The sequence below is a fragment of the Ovis aries genome, chromosome 2, assembly GCF_016772045.2.
Source record: "Ovis aries strain OAR_USU_Benz2616 breed Rambouillet chromosome 2, ARS-UI_Ramb_v3.0, whole genome shotgun sequence".
In the NCBI taxonomy this organism is placed as follows: domain Eukaryota; kingdom Metazoa; phylum Chordata; class Mammalia; order Artiodactyla; family Bovidae; genus Ovis; species Ovis aries.
In genome coordinates, this window is record NC_056055.1 from 220,399,927 (window position 1) to 220,414,588 (window position 14,662).

Here is a 14,662-nt window from a genome sequence, read left to right on the forward strand (position 1 = left end):
TTCTTCTGGGGATCTCTTTGGCCTGAATCTTCAATGAATGTCCCCGTGGCAGTGGCTAGAAGATCTTTCCCTCTGAGGCACTCAGAGGGACACTGAGACCTAGACAGCCATCAGAACTCCCTTCCTCCTAGTGGCCATGGGACCCAAGATTAAAAAGGAGAAGGACCTGACTGCTTGTACAGGGTGAGGGTGGGCTGGCGGGCAGTCATGTGATCTAGATATGCATGCCCTAGTGGCAGGAAGTTGTCCAAAATCAGAGCTAAGTTGGGAGAGGTGCAGAACTCGGGGTGCCTGGAAGGGAGCCAGAGGTATTGCGGGGCTCAGGCCAGGAGGGGAACAAATGTCCTTACTGCGGCCACCCAGACCCTTCCTCCAGAACTGGCCACTTCTGCCTTTGGAAAGTGTTTCACAACGTGCCTGTGTGTTAGAACAGCTGAGGATGGGTAAGAGGGCGTGGACCCGCACAATCGCCACTGTCTAGAGAGGAAGCACGGGCTTGCCATGCCAGTGAGGGGCTGCCCGGCACGCCAGCCACTGAGTGCACAGAGAGTGCCCGAGTCTGCGGTCCTCATGTCAGGTGAGCGGATCCCTGCAGGGACAGAGCCTGAGTGGGGGCGTGATGGGGAGAGCCAGGGTGGGCAAGGGAAGTCCCTGCTGCACCGTGGGAGTCTGGATCTCAACCACAGTTCCATACACCAGCCTGGGGCTGGGCTCTTCACACCTCCAAGGGCAGAGCCTCGTCTCTGTGAACCCGGAGCCCTTGCAGCTTCCTTGGCTCCTGCAGGTGCCAGGGATACGGCACGCGGTGGTGTCAGTATCGCCTCCTCAGAACCCATGTCCCTCTTCACATCCTCCATGGAGAGAGAACTAGATCTGGGAATCTCTGCCCTCCCATGGAAGGAGGGAACCCTGAAGGCTCCACTTCTCACATGTCTACTGAGTGTCTGGTCCATAGGTGGAGGTGATGGACCCAAGATGGGAATGAAGGGCTCTTATTCAGTGGGGCCTTCATTTCTCTTCTCTGCCAGGAGGAGGTGGGGGAAGAGGACAGATGGCTTTAACCCTGGGCCAGCAGAAAGAGGCAGGTCACTCACCAAGGCTCATGGGGCCCTTCGCAGGTGACACGGGTACCCCAAACCAGGGAGGGACCAGATATGGCTCCATCTCCAGCCCACCCAGTCCAGGGCCACAGCAAGCACCTCCCGGAGGGACCTACCTAAGTGAGAAGATCCCCATTCCGGATACAGAATCGGTGAGAACGCTGGAGATTTCCTGGGGGTCTTTCAGGATGTACCGGATCATGCCAGATCTCACCAGCCTGGGGAGGGAGGTCTCCTGAAGATCAGGGCCAGTCCCTCCCGGCTCTAAGCAGCTGTGACAGACAATGGGAACTGGCGCCCTCCTGCTTCTGTCCCCAAGTGCTTAGCTCCGGCGCTTAATATTTGTCTAAAAATTACCAAGTGGCTTTTTAAATGAATCTCAGCTCTCCTAGGAAGGGGAAAGGACCTGGGATGAGTTTGGGTTGCAGCCTCCAGGATCTGTTGTAATATTTAAGTAAAGGAAGCAAGACAAGGGCATGGGGAGAGGTGAAGCCGACGGGCTGGCTTCTGGGACAGCGCGTGTGTTACTTGCTCAGTCATGTCGGACTCTCAGCGACCCCATGGACTGTAGCCCACCAGGCTCCTCTGTCCATGGGATTCTCCAGGCAAGAATACTGGAATGGATAGCCATTCCCTTCTCCAGGGGATCTTCCTGACCCAGGCATCGAACCCAGGTCTCCTGCCCTGCAGACAGACTCTTTCCAGTCTGAGCCACCAGGGAAGCCTAGGACACATCATCCTGCATTTCCAGAATCTTCAGAGAGACTCAGGCTCCCCGAATGGGGGTGGGGAGACCCTCAGCTTGGTGGACTCCAGAGAGGAGGCCCTGTGGTCTGAGAAGGGGCTGTGAAGGGAGGAGTTAGACCGGGGAGGTCTGACCCAGGAAAGCTCCCCTTTGGGCTCTGAGGATCTGCTGAGTCAGGGCCTGCAGGAGGCGGGTCAATCAGGTGCAGACTGCAGAACCGACCCATCCAGACAGCTGATCTGCCGTGACTCAGCAAATCCTAAGTCCTTCCCACCCCATGTGCTCCACTAACCCTCTAGGTAATAGCTCCAGGAATGGGGAATCGAGGGCAGGGCTGGCCAGCCTGGGCCCCTGAGCCTGGAAAGGTGTCAACTGGGGGCTGGCCAAGGCCAGCTGGGCCCACCTAAGACCCCTCATTCCACTCCCCCTCACAGGGTGCATTCAGCCTGCGGAAGCTGTGGGCCTTCACGGGGCCTGGATTCCTCATGAGCATAGCATTCTTGGACCCAGGAAACATCGAGTCGGATCTTCAGGCTGGGGCTGTGGCTGGATTCAAAGTGACGGAGTCGGGGCACCATGGGGAGGGTAGTGACCAGGCTAAGTGGGTGGAGACCCCCAGCTATGCCACAACTCCCCAGAGTGGCCTGCCTGGCCAGTGTTGCTGGGAACAGGTGTTAAGTTCAAATGGGCCAGAAAAGGGTCTCCAAGGCAGCCGTGCCAGAATGTGGGGTGTAGGGGGCATTGTCTTCCAGCTTTGTCTCCCCTATCCTCTCCCCAGTAAGTGTCCTAGGTTAGAAGGTCCCAGCAAGTTGGGGGTTATCAGAAACTAGCCCCTCTGGCTGACGGTCTCTCCCTAACTTCTCGCAGCTGCTCTGGGTGCTGCTGTGGGCCACAGTGTTGGGCTTGCTCTGCCAGCGACTGGCTGCCCGGCTGGGCGTGGTGACAGGCAAGGACTTGGGCGAGGTCTGCCATCTCTACTACCCTAAGGTGAGCTTGGTGCCCCTGGACAGGAAGCATCTATAGCCTCAAAATCCCAAACAGCCATCGAAAGCTTCGATGATCAAATAAAAATATCATCTCAAGTGGAGCATTGCAAGTCCACACGATAGATCAAGCTGAGGCTCAAACGAATAGAATGCAGAATGAGAGGGACGCTAGAGGTATCCTGCTCTTCTTACCGAAGAGGACATTGAAACCTGGGGAAGTGACTTGCCAAAGAGGAAAAACAGGGAGGGGGGCGGGGCAGAATTGGTGTGGAATAACCATTGGCTGGGGTGGACGCTGGGGACTTGGCTGTTGTCAGCGTCCAGGCAAGCAAACAGAAATTATACCACTGGATCGGTCAAAAGCGTCGAATACAGGATGTAGTCCCGAAGGTGTTGACAGAGCTGAAGGAGGTGTTACCCAGAGGCCAGAAAGCTCCTGGACAGAAACCCGAGGAACGTCATTTGCTGTCGAGCTTCTAGAAACACTGCCACCACTGCTGATTGGAGCCCAGGCTACGTGGTGCCCTTGCTGGGGCCAGCTCCAGAAACAGGGGGAAAAGATCTCTACCTGTTTTTTAATTTTCCTTAAATATTTCTTACTGTTGACCTAAAACAGATATTTTAGGTCAGATATTTCTCCAGCAAAGATGGATTTATTCAGGATCAGCAGAGAATAATTCAGGGTCTGTAGCCATGGGGAGCCACCTGCAAGGTCTCTACACAGCAAGGGAAGAACACTTTTATGGAGGGAAAAGGGAAGTTGGGAGGCTGATAGCAAACAAAGAGTCCATGACTTTTCAGCACCTAAGTCCTTTCCAGGAAAGAAGAGTCTTCTTTCTCTTGGGCTCTGCTATCTTTGAAGGGTGTGGAAGCTTCCCCTTCTTATCTCCCGGCTCTATTTAATTGAAGTTTCTGTTCACTAATTTTACACGTGAAACCACCATGGCACCATGAAGCCAACTGGCAAGGCCAACTTGCAAATGTAGTTTGCAGGCTTCCAGCCCAGGCATACAGTGAGTGCAGGACTGAGACAAGAGACAGCCTTGCTGACGGGATCACGTCCTCCCCTAGGTGCCCCGCACTCTCCTCTGGCTGACCATCGAGCTAGCCATCGTGGGCTCGGACATGCAGGAAGTCATTGGCACAGCTATTGCATTCAGTCTGCTCTCAGCCGGACGGTACTCCAGAGGGGCCCCAGGTCTCCAGCCCAGGGCTGGGAACAACTGCCGCTTTCTCCCCAGGCCTTCTATTTCCCCCTGACCACTTCATCCTGCAGTCATCTCTAACTCAGTTATTGCCCAATCTGCCAGATGCGGAAACAGAGACCCAGATATGTAAAGCGACTTGCTGCAAATCAGAGGCTTCAGTACTCAGCCCCAAGCTCCCTACCACGCTGGTCCCCTGCCCAGCATGGAGGTGCCATTTTAGGTCTCCAGCACCCCGGCTCCCCTCTCCCTCAGCCGTCTGGGGCCCCTTGAGTGCCTGCTCCCTGGAGGCCCCATTCCACAGTCTCCAGCCCTGAGGGTGGGAGATCCAGACTCCTGAACCAGGCTAGGCTGACCCAGGCCACTCTGGTTTCAGAATCCCACTCTGGGGTGGTGTCCTCATCACCATCGTGGACACTTTCTTCTTCCTCTTCCTCGATAACTACGGTGGGTGTGTGCCCCTCATCCCCAGCGGGACTTGGGCGAGGAGGGGGCTGGCAATGAAAGTAATGGTGCTCTGGTGAACTGGAAGAAGGGCTCTGAGCAACCTCGCTCTGCACGGCCTTGAGCAACTCAGACTGGTGTTTCTTCATCTACAACACGCAGATACTAGCACAGAGGTCACAGGGCTGTGGGGAGGATCCAGTGCGATAACACTGGTCAAGCCCGGGGCACAGTGCTGGAACAAAGTGCTCAGGATATCAGCCATTAATAATTGCTTAAGTTAGTTTTGGTTTGGGGTGGTTTTTGTTGTTGTTGTTCAGCCCCTTTGCTCTCACCCTAGGGTTGCGGAAGCTGGAAGCCTTTTTTGGATTTCTTATTACCATAATGGCCTTGACCTTCGGCTATGAGGTGGGAAGCCAGAGCCATAACAGGGCCCTGCACCAAAGCCACCCTACTCTGCCCTGTGCAGAGCCCGACGGGACATGGGAGAGGACCTTAGCCATTCCCTACCCCTGCCCCACCTCAGCCCCCATCCCCCCACCCCACCCCACCCCACCCCACCCCACCCCATTCCCGCACCCCCGACCCCCCACCCCACCAGTCCCTCTCCCCGACTCCAGCCTCGCGGACTGGAGGGTAAGAACCGAGGCTCAGTGGTGGAGCCGGGCCTAAGGAGGCTCCTCCCCACAGCACGGGAAGATCCCCTGGAGAAGGGAAAGGCTACCCACTCCAGTATTCTGGCCTGGAGAATTCCATGGACTACAGTCCATGGGGTCACAAAGAATTGGATACGACTGAGCGACTTTCTCTCACCCCACAGTACGTGGTGGCTCGGCCTGCTCAGGGAGCACTGCTTCAGGGCCTGTTCCTGCCCTCGTGCCCAGGCTGTGGCCAGCCCGAGCTGCTGCAGGCCGTGGGCATCGTTGGTGCCATCATCATGCCCCACAACATCTACCTGCATTCCTCCCTAGTCAAGGTGAGCAGACTGGAGGGGAGGGAGACATGCTCTCTCCCTTAGAGCCACGCTGGCCCCGCCCCCAAGGCTGAAGCCACGCCCCTTCGGCTCCTGCCTCTGAATTTAGGAGGGAAGTGAAACACTCTTTATTCAAAATATAATAATAGAGAGAGTCTACTGTGTGCTGGGAGCTGAGGATCAGTGAGGGAAAAGATAAGTCTTCTGACTTCTTAGAGCATGCATTTCTAGTAGGGGAGGCAGACCATAAGCAAGTCAACAGTAAAGGAAAGAAATGGATTGTGAAAGATGCTCTGCAGGAAACGAAACAGAGCAAGCAGCGTGATGGAGGATGACTGAGGAGGGGGCTCCCCTAGAAAAGGTAGCCAGCAAAGGCCTTTCTACGGCAGTGACTTTTGAAACATGAAGGATCGGAAGGAAGATTAGGGGAGAAGATATTCTAAGCAGAAGGACCGGCAAGTGCAAAGGTCCTGAGACAGAAACAAAGGACTATCCCAGACGAACATACAAGGGGGCTTTAGAGAGAACGGGGTTTGGGGGACGTAAGCAGACTGTGAGGGTAGAGAGTTCTGGGACAACTCTAAGGGGCTTCGATGCTTCCGTCCTTTTACCTTCACAGTCTCGAGAGGTAGACCGGTCCCGGCGGGCGGACATCCGAGAAGCCAACATGTACTTCCTGATTGAAGCCACCATCGCCCTGTCTGTCTCCTTCTTCATCAACCTCTTTGTCATGGCTGTCTTTGGGCAAGCCTTCTACAAGCAAACCAACCAGGCTGCGGTGAGGCACACCCCATATATGTATGCCCCTCAAGTTCTGCAGGGGACTCCAAAGAGTGTAGCTAAGCCCTCTAAGTCTCTGTCTTGCACTACAGGCACTGGTAGGGGAGGGAGTCTTGACACTGGCCTCTGTTTGGGATTCCCTTTCCCACCCCACTGGGGAGACACAGCTGCCGCCTGTAGGCTTGCAGAGAGGGTCAGCCCCCACACCAAGGGCTCCAAGGCACACACATCCAGGGGAGGTGATGGTGGGGGGGTGGGGAGCTGAGTCTTGGAGGACTCAGCATTCCAGCTGCACCTGAAGAATGGGCAGGATTTGCCCACCCAGCTGTGGGGAGAACCTTCTAGGAGGGGGTGCCTGCCTAAGGATGAGCGTGGGGTTGGGAATATGCAAGCAGTTTCTTCTCCTGAGTTTCTAGTGATAGTCTTCATTACTAGCAGATAAACTGTCATTCATTCAGCAAGTATTTATTGAGCATTTGTTAAGTATCAGCCAATGTATTAGACCATGGGAATATGGCAGCCAATGATACAAAGGCCTTGCCCTGTAGATTAACTTTGAAGGCAGTGAGCAAACTGGAAAAAATCAACCAATCAGTTGACTGATTTCAAAGGAAAATGTGAACAATGTTGTAAAGAAAATAAAGGGGGTGATGAAACATAATTGGGGGTGTGGGGCGGGAGGGGCTTCTATATTAGCCCAGGTGGCCAGTAGAGGCCTCTTGGATGAGATGGCATTTGAGTGGACTCTGAAGGAGAACCTCCTCCTCCCAACCAGCTCCTCCCTGGCTTTCTGGGATTTGGGACCTGGGTCTGTCTGTCTTTGGGTGGATCTCTATCCAGAGGCACTAAAGGGGGTTGATGGGGTCGGAACAGACTAGCCAGGACTCAGGGCACACAGGTACTGTTGGGTGCCTTGCTGTGTGACCTTGTGAGGTCATGCCTCTCTGTGAGTCTCTGCTCCTTAGCACAAGGAGAGAGATCCAAACAGGATGGCAAACTATAGTCACACGTTGTCTTCGGGACCAACCAAGTCACAGGGCTGTGGGAAGTGGGTCCCAGGTAAGGGAGACAGGCCTGTGGGTTTGCTTGAGTCACTGCCAACCAATTGTGTCTCTGTGGTAATGCCAGCTCTCACCATCAAAGAGAAGCTAGAAACCAGGCTTGTAAATTGTAAATGTTGTCAACAAATTCACATTAAAGAAAAAATTTTGTTGGCCAAGCAAAATATGTCTGGCTGGATTCAGACTGTGGGCCACCAGTTTTCAACCCTTGGTCAAGGCTTGGAGGTCTGATTTTCCAGTATTGAGTGTGTGCCTCACATCTCCTTCCTATTGCCCGGTGCCCGCAGTTCAACATCTGTGCCAACAGCAGCCTCCACGACTACGCGACGATCTTTCCCAGGGACAACCTGACAGTGGCCGTGGACATTTACCAAGGAGTAAGCAAGCCAATGGCAGGGCTGGGGTGGGCGAGGAAGGGCTCCATCCAGCGGAGCCTGCGTGAGAAGGGGGCGGGTCCATGGTCTGACCACACCCCTCCTTCCAGGGCGTGATCCTGGGCTGCCTCTTTGGCCCTGCAGCCCTGTACATCTGGGCCGTGGGTCTCCTGGCTGCCGGGCAGAGCTCCACCATGACCGGCACCTACGCGGGACAGTTTGTGATGGAGGTGTGGCTGGGCCGGGCCGGTGTCTGAGCACAAGGCAGACCACTCAGGACTCGAACGTGGGCCTCCTTAATCCTTAAGGCAGCCCAATGGGTACCCTTACAAGCCCCACTACACAGATGAGAGAACTGAGATTTAGGGAGGTGAGGCCTGAGACTCAACCAGGACTAATAGGAGCCTTTTCTCCAAAACAGTTTAGGCTTCAGCAATCACCTGTAGGGGGGAAAAACCTTGCCCCCAATTTGCCCCCATGTATTCCCTCACCACCAACTATAGACAGAGCTTTCCCCATTTCAATGATGGAAAAAACAGAGGGTTCCTGCAGGTATCAGATGGGCTGAGGGAAGATGGAGGATTCCTCCCCTGGAACCCCAGTCCTGCATCCCACCACCAAGTTCTCCCTGCATCCCCCAGGGCTTTCTGAAGCTGCGGTGGTCACGCTTCGCCCGAGTCCTGCTCACTCGCTCCTGCGCCATCCTGCCCACTGTGCTCCTGGCTGTCTTCAGGGACCTGCAGGACCTGTCAGGCCTCAACGACCTGCTCAACGTGCTGCAGAGCCTGCTGGTGAGCCTGCGGGCCCTACCACCTCCTCTGCCCTGTGGGGCCAAACAGGAACCACAGCAATCCCCTACGTCCCCAGACTCCCCCACCTCCCAGGCACTATTCTAAACATACTTTACCTACAAGGTTCTGGTACTACCCATAGCTGCCCCAGGGTGTAGGAACTGCCATTATCCCCATTTTGCAGATGGAAAAACTGATGCACGCAATTAAGTGACCAATGGCACCCCACTCCAGTACTCTTGCCTGGAAAATCCCATGGACGGAGGAGCCTGGCAGGCTGCAGTCCATGGGGTCACTGAGGGTCAGACACGACTGAGCGACTTCACTTTCACTTTTCACTTTGATGCATTGGAGAAAGAGATGGCAACCCACTCCAGTGTTCTTGCCTGGAAAATCCCAGGGACGGGGGAGCCTGGTGGGCTGCCGTCTGTGGGGTCGCACAGAGTCAGACACGACTGAAGTGACTTAGCAGTAGCAGCAGAGCCAGGGGGCTTCCCTGGTGTCTCAGATGGTAAAGAATCTGCCTGCAATGCGGGAGACCTGGGTTTGATCTCTGGGTTGGGAAGATCCCTTGGAGGGGGGCATGGCAACCCACTCCAGTATTCTTGCCTGGACAATCCCCATGGACAGAGGAGCCTGGTGGGCTACATTTTATGGGGTCACAAAGAGTTGGACACAACTGAGTGACTAAGCACAGAACAGCAGAGCTAGGATGCACTCAGATAGCCCGAGGCCAGAGCCCCCAAATACTTTCTCCTGTTTTGGAGCCCCCACAACCTTGAGGCTTCCTTGGTGGCTCAGATGGTAAAGAATCTGTCTGCAGTGGGAGATCTGGGTTCGATCCCTGGGCTGGGAAGATCCCCTGGAGAAGGAAATGGCAATCCACTCCAGTATTCCTCCAAAATCACTGCAGATGGTGACCGCAGCCATGAATTAAAAGATGCTTGCTCCTTGGAAGAAAAGCTATGACCAACCAAGATAGCATACTAAAAAGCAGAGACGTTACTTTGCCAACAAAGGTCCGTCTAGTCAAAGCTATGGTTTTTCCGGTAGTCGTATATGGATGTGAGAGCTGGACTATAAAGCTCAGCGCTAAAGAATTGATGCTTTTGAACTGAATGGTTTTGGAGAAGACTCTTGAGAGTTCCTTGGGCTGCAAGGAGATCCAACCAGTGCATCCTAAAGGAAATCAGTCCTGAATATTCATTGGAAGGCCTACTGCTGGAGCTGAAGCTCCAATACTTTGGCCACCTGATGCGAAGAGCTGACTGACTGGAAAAGACTCTGATGCTGGGAAAGGTTGAAGGCAGGAGAAGGGGATGACAGAGGATGAGATGATTAGGATGGCATCACCGAGTCGATGGACATGAGTTTGAGTAAGCTCCGGGATTTGGTGATGGACAGGGAAGCCTGGTGTGCTGCAGTCCATGGGGTCACAAAGAGTCAGACACGACTGACTGACTGAACTGAATTGATTTTTGCCTGGGAAATCCCATGGACAGAGAAGCCTGGTAGGCTATCGTTTGTGCGGTTCCAAAGAGTCAGACACAACTGAGAGACTAGCACACACAATGGAAGCAATGGATGTGGAGAAACAGGTTCAGAGTGGTTAGGGGACTTTCCCAAGGTTGCACAGTGAAGCAGAGGTGACTGGAGCCCTGGCCTGCTCCTCTCCTCCTGTGCTCTGACGCAGGGCCCTTCAGCCCCTTCCTTCTGACTCTCCCCAGCTTCCGTTTGCTGTGTTGCCCATCCTCACTTTCACCAGCATGCCCGCCCTGATGCAGGAGTTTGCCAACGGCCTGTGAGTACTCCCCAACCCCAGCACTGGGCTTATCGCACTTGATCCTCACAACTGCCAAGATGTAGGAATTCTCACTATTCCAGATAAGGAACATCTGATAAGATCAGAGAGGTTAAGAAACCTGCCTAGGGTCACATAGCTAGCAAGGGGAGGAGCCAGGACTGGAATCCTGAGCCAGGGGCTATTTCTAGAGCTTGAGCTCCTCCCCCTCACCTCAGCCCCTACTCTTGCCAAATCATGCCCCTGTAGTGCCCGGCCGGCCCAGGAGGCAGAAGATGGCCGGGGTCTACACCAGACCCCACAGCCCTGGGAAGCCCTAGTTACCTCCAGGCTGACTGTGGGCCCTGGGGGAGATGCAGCCGATCCTGAATCTCCCTCTCATTCCCAAGGGTGAGCAAAATTATCACTTCCTCCATCATGGTGCTGGTCTGTGCCGTCAACCTTTACTTCGTGATCAGCTACGTGCCCAGCCTCCCCCACCCTGCCTACTTCAGCCTTGTAGCACTGCTGGCCGCAGCCTACCTGGGCCTCACCACTTACCTGGTACTGCTGTGTCAGCGGGTGCCTGGGGGATTGGGGAGGCAAGGAGAGGAGACCACAGATGGAGGGTGTAGCGGGGATGCACCGGGGGCTTCCTCGTAGGTCTTCTCCCCTCATAGCCGCCCCTCCCTCAGGTCTGGACCTGTCTCATCACCCAGGGAGCCACTCGTCTGGCCCACAGTTCCCACCAACGCTTTCTGTATGGGCTTCCTGGAGAGGATCAGGAGGAGGGGAGGACCTCGGGATGAACTCCCACCAGGGCCTGGCCACGGGTGGGATGAGTGACCACAGTGGCCTGCCAGACAAGGGTGTGTGTGTGTGTGTGTGTGTGTGTGTGTGTGTGTGTGTGTGTGTGTGCACGCACAGCAAGATGGAGAGGGAATTCTGGAAGCCGGCCAAGCCATAGGGACCTGCTATCTCCTAGCTCAGATCTCGGTATTCTTGAGTATTAAATGGGGACACCTACCTTGCAATGGTTGTAAATAAGACACTTGAACGCAGAGCCTAGCACTTCAGATTTAAAAACAAAACAACCATAATTCCAAAAGTTGCTGAGCACTATCACAGGAGTGACCTGACAGACCCACCTCGTCCAGAGTGGGACCCAGGCTCCAAACTGACTTAAAGAGTCTGAAAATGCTAAATAAACGCTGTTGTGCTTAGCTTCTTCAGTCATGTCAGACTCTTTGCGTCCCCATGAACCGCAGCCCACCAGGCTCCTCTGTCCATGAGATTCTCTAGACAATACTGGAGTGGGTTGTCATGCCCTCCTCCAGGGGATCTTCCCCACTCAGGGAAGCACTATCTCCTGCATCTCCTGCAATGCAGGCAGATTCTTTACCACTGAGCCACTGGGGAAGCCCAAATAAATTTAAGTGAAGTGAAGTAGCTCAGTCGTGTCTGACTCTTTGCAACCCAGTGGACTGTAGCAACCCCGTGGACTGTAGCCTACCAGACTCCTCCCTCCATGGGATTGAGTGGGTTGCCATTTCCTTCTCCAGGGGATCTTCCCAACCCAGGGATCGAACCGAGGTCTCCCGCATTGCAGGGAGATGCTTTAACCTCTAAGCCACCAGAGAACCCCATCAAATAAATGCGAATTCACCGCTTAATCCAAAAGAGAAGGGAAATGGAGACAGGCAAGCACAAAATCCCTGAACCATCAAGTGTCCCCCATCCTAGAATGTCTGCCTCTCGCTCCTACTCTCACTGGAGTGGCCTCAGCCTTTCGGTTCCACCCGAAACCCACTTTTCAGGCAGTAAAACGGAAGCCGTGGTTCTCCTCCCTTCGGGCTCCAGGGTCACAAAGAACCCAAGAGTCCATGCCTCCGAGGCCCAATTCATTTGCCATCTCCCCAGGGGACCAGGAGGCCGAGACTCCCACGCCGCGCGGTAGACGCCCCCAGGGCGCTGTCTCCCAGCTCCCCCTAGGGGCAAGGGACGGTCCCGAGCGCCGGTATTCCCCGCCTCCAAAGAGGAGGCGGTCACTCCGGCCTCGCGCCCGGGGGCCTCGGAATCCGCCCAGGCTGGAGGGTAGGGGTGAGCTTCGTGGGCGGGGAACCCCTTCGGCCACAGGGAGCGGCCCGGCGCCCCTTCGCCCCTTGCAGGGACTGCACTTTACAGACGTTCCCTGAGCTGTTTCTAGGCTCCCCCAAGTCCCTCCTCCGGCCCCTTCTAGTCTCTGGGACCCCCCCCCCCGCCACGCCGCCCGCCCTCAGCCCCGGTGGCGAGCAGCGGCGAGGAAGGGCCGCCAGTCTTTCCCCCTAGATTGAGCTCGGAGTGGGCGGTGTGCCTGGAAGCACCCCTGATTTCCCCGGGATGCGGCGGGCAGGCAGTCGGGCTCCGCGCTCAGGTTGAGGCGCTTGTTTATGAAAAGAATTTCCTCTTTCTTAAAAGGGCAACAAAACAAGTGGGGCCCTCTGAGAGGACCGGGATGGGACAGGTCTGGCTCACCCTACACAACCGTGGAGAGGTACTCAGACTAGAAAGCTGCCCAATCCTCTTCTCCTGGCTTGGTCCTGGAGAAGATGGGGCCCATGGAAGAGGGGATGAATGGGAGCCAGGTAGCCGAGAAAGGGGAGACCCTTTTTCTTACTTCCCGGAGGTGCCCCCCGCTGTACCCCCGTCCACCTCTTTAACAATTCTCTAGGCAATAGTTGGGCACTAGGCCTGTGCTGGACATGGGGGAGGCACCGTCTCTAAATAAAGACTACCTGGAGGAGTTGGGACAGGGCGTAAGTAAACCACAACAAACCGATAACAGTGTCAGCACACCTGCAAAAAGTGAGGCAAGGTCCAGAAATCAAGTACTAGACAGTATTTTGAAAACTGAAGAGATGGAGGGGGAGCCCTCAAGAAGGGGGTGAGCATGCCAGGAGTTGGGGTTGTGTATCGGTGTGTGCAGAAGCTAGAGACACGCAACCTTGTTGGGAGTTCCCCAGAGAAACAGGCCGGCTGGTCACATGAGTAGTCAAGCTTGGAACTTAGAACTTGGGGGAAAGGAAGGGGGAGGGGACCAAAGGAAGGGGGAGAAGCCTCGGTAAGGGGTTAGCCATGAGGTCAGGCCAAGGCCAGTCAGTCCCCTGCCTGCACCCCTCCCTACTCAAAAGGCTACCCCTTCCCCAGTAGCTCTGGTCCTCTCAGCTTACCCCCACCCTGCTTGCCAAGTTCAGATCTAACTAGAGAATCCTCTAGCCCCTCCAGCTGGGAGTGGCCTGAGGTCTTAACTCTCCCCCAAAACTTCCACCCACAACTCCTACCACTACACACCCCCAGACCTCCTGACTCACTCGGCATCCACCCTGCCCTGTGGGAAGGTGCACCAGGTGTGCCTCGGGGCAGTGTGTCCAGTCTTTGTCTCCGCCTGCCGCCTACCCACTTGCCCGCGTGGGACTCCAGCTGTCAGATGGGGGAAGCTGAGATGCTGGATGGTGTCCCGAGTTGCCAGACCGAGCCTGGGTGAGTCCTAGTGTTTCTCGACTCACAGTCTCCATGACTTGATTTCTCCTGGAGTGCAAACCAACGAAACATTAAACTAAACTGCACGGCGCCCCCCACCTGCTGTAGCAGAGAGGGTAGGGGAGACAGCAGCTGGGTGTGGGTTTCCTTTCCCGGGGAAACCCGAAGAACCCGCCCCACCCTCCAGAACGCTTCCACCGGCAACTCACTCCCCACAGACCCCTAGAGCCCGCACTGCCTGGGTGTCAGGACTGTCTGCATCCACGCCGCCCGCGCGGAAGGGGCACCTCGGCGAGCCCCGTAGCCGGGGGATGGGCGGGGGGGGGGGCGGGTGGTTGGGCGGAGTAAGCGAGGTAGGGCAGGTCTCCTGGGAGGAGTCAACAACCTCGACGTCTTGGAGGGGGCGATGGGGGTGTGTCTTAGAGGCCAGAAGTGAAGGGAATAGCGACTGGGCGGGCGTCGGGGGCGCGGTCCTGCCCGCCCCATCCCCGCTCCTCTGACCGTCGAAGGGACAGCCGGCCAGGTTCCAGCCTCCAGAGAGGGGGAGGGGAGGGGAAGGAAGGCGAGCTGCTCAGACCAGAGACAAGGCCAGGGGTTCGCTCAGCCCTCCGCCGCCCATTTCCTTTTGGGGTCAGCACCGGCTGGGCATCCGGAGATAAAGCCGAGGCGCCGCCCCGGAGCCGGACCGTAGGGGAGGGGGGCCGCCCTGCGGCCGGAATCCCACCCCTGTTCCTGCGGCAGGGCGGGCCGAATCGCTCACTAGTCGGGACTCAGTTTCTTTATCTGTAAAACGGGTTTTTAAAGAAGTCGTTCATTGAGATGAGGGGCGCAGCCACAGCCGGACCCAGACCTAAGTGCTCGCAGCACGTTGGCGATTATTCTAACTAAAAGCAGAAGGCAAGTC

General features: G+C 55.9%; 1 protein-coding gene across 4 annotated transcripts; it reads left to right on the forward strand.

Moving 5' to 3' along the window:
* The first annotated feature begins 472 nt into the window (after window positions 1-472).
* Window positions 473-11,462, forward strand: SLC11A1 (solute carrier family 11 member 1). 4 transcript variants are annotated; one of them, XM_012111085.4, is made up of 15 exons: window positions 473-577; window positions 1,029-1,252; window positions 2,280-2,402; window positions 2,713-2,832; window positions 3,903-4,009; window positions 4,413-4,483; window positions 4,821-4,888; window positions 5,301-5,456; window positions 6,073-6,231; window positions 7,582-7,671; window positions 7,779-7,898; window positions 8,310-8,459; window positions 10,187-10,260; window positions 10,650-10,803; window positions 10,935-11,462. In XM_012111085.4, exons 1-15 carry the CDS (start codon window positions 502-504, stop codon window positions 11,046-11,048), a joined length of 1,806 nt encoding a protein of 601 aa, XP_011966475.1. In that variant the 5' UTR covers window positions 473-501; the 3' UTR covers window positions 11,049-11,462.
* The last annotated feature ends 3,200 nt before the right edge of the window (window positions 11,463-14,662 follow it).

Coding starts and splice junctions, on each gene's coding strand:
- SLC11A1 (XM_012111085.4), top strand. CDS start 502: ATGCCAGTGAGGGGCTGCCCGGCACGCCAGCCACTGAGTGCACAGAGA. Junction 4,484..4,820: donor CCTCTTCCTCGATAACTACG/GTGGGTGTGTGC, acceptor CTCTCACCCTAG/GGTTGCGGAAGCTGGAAGCC. Junction 7,899..8,309: donor CGGGACAGTTTGTGATGGAG/GTGTGGCTGGGC, acceptor TGCATCCCCCAG/GGCTTTCTGAAGCTGCGGTG.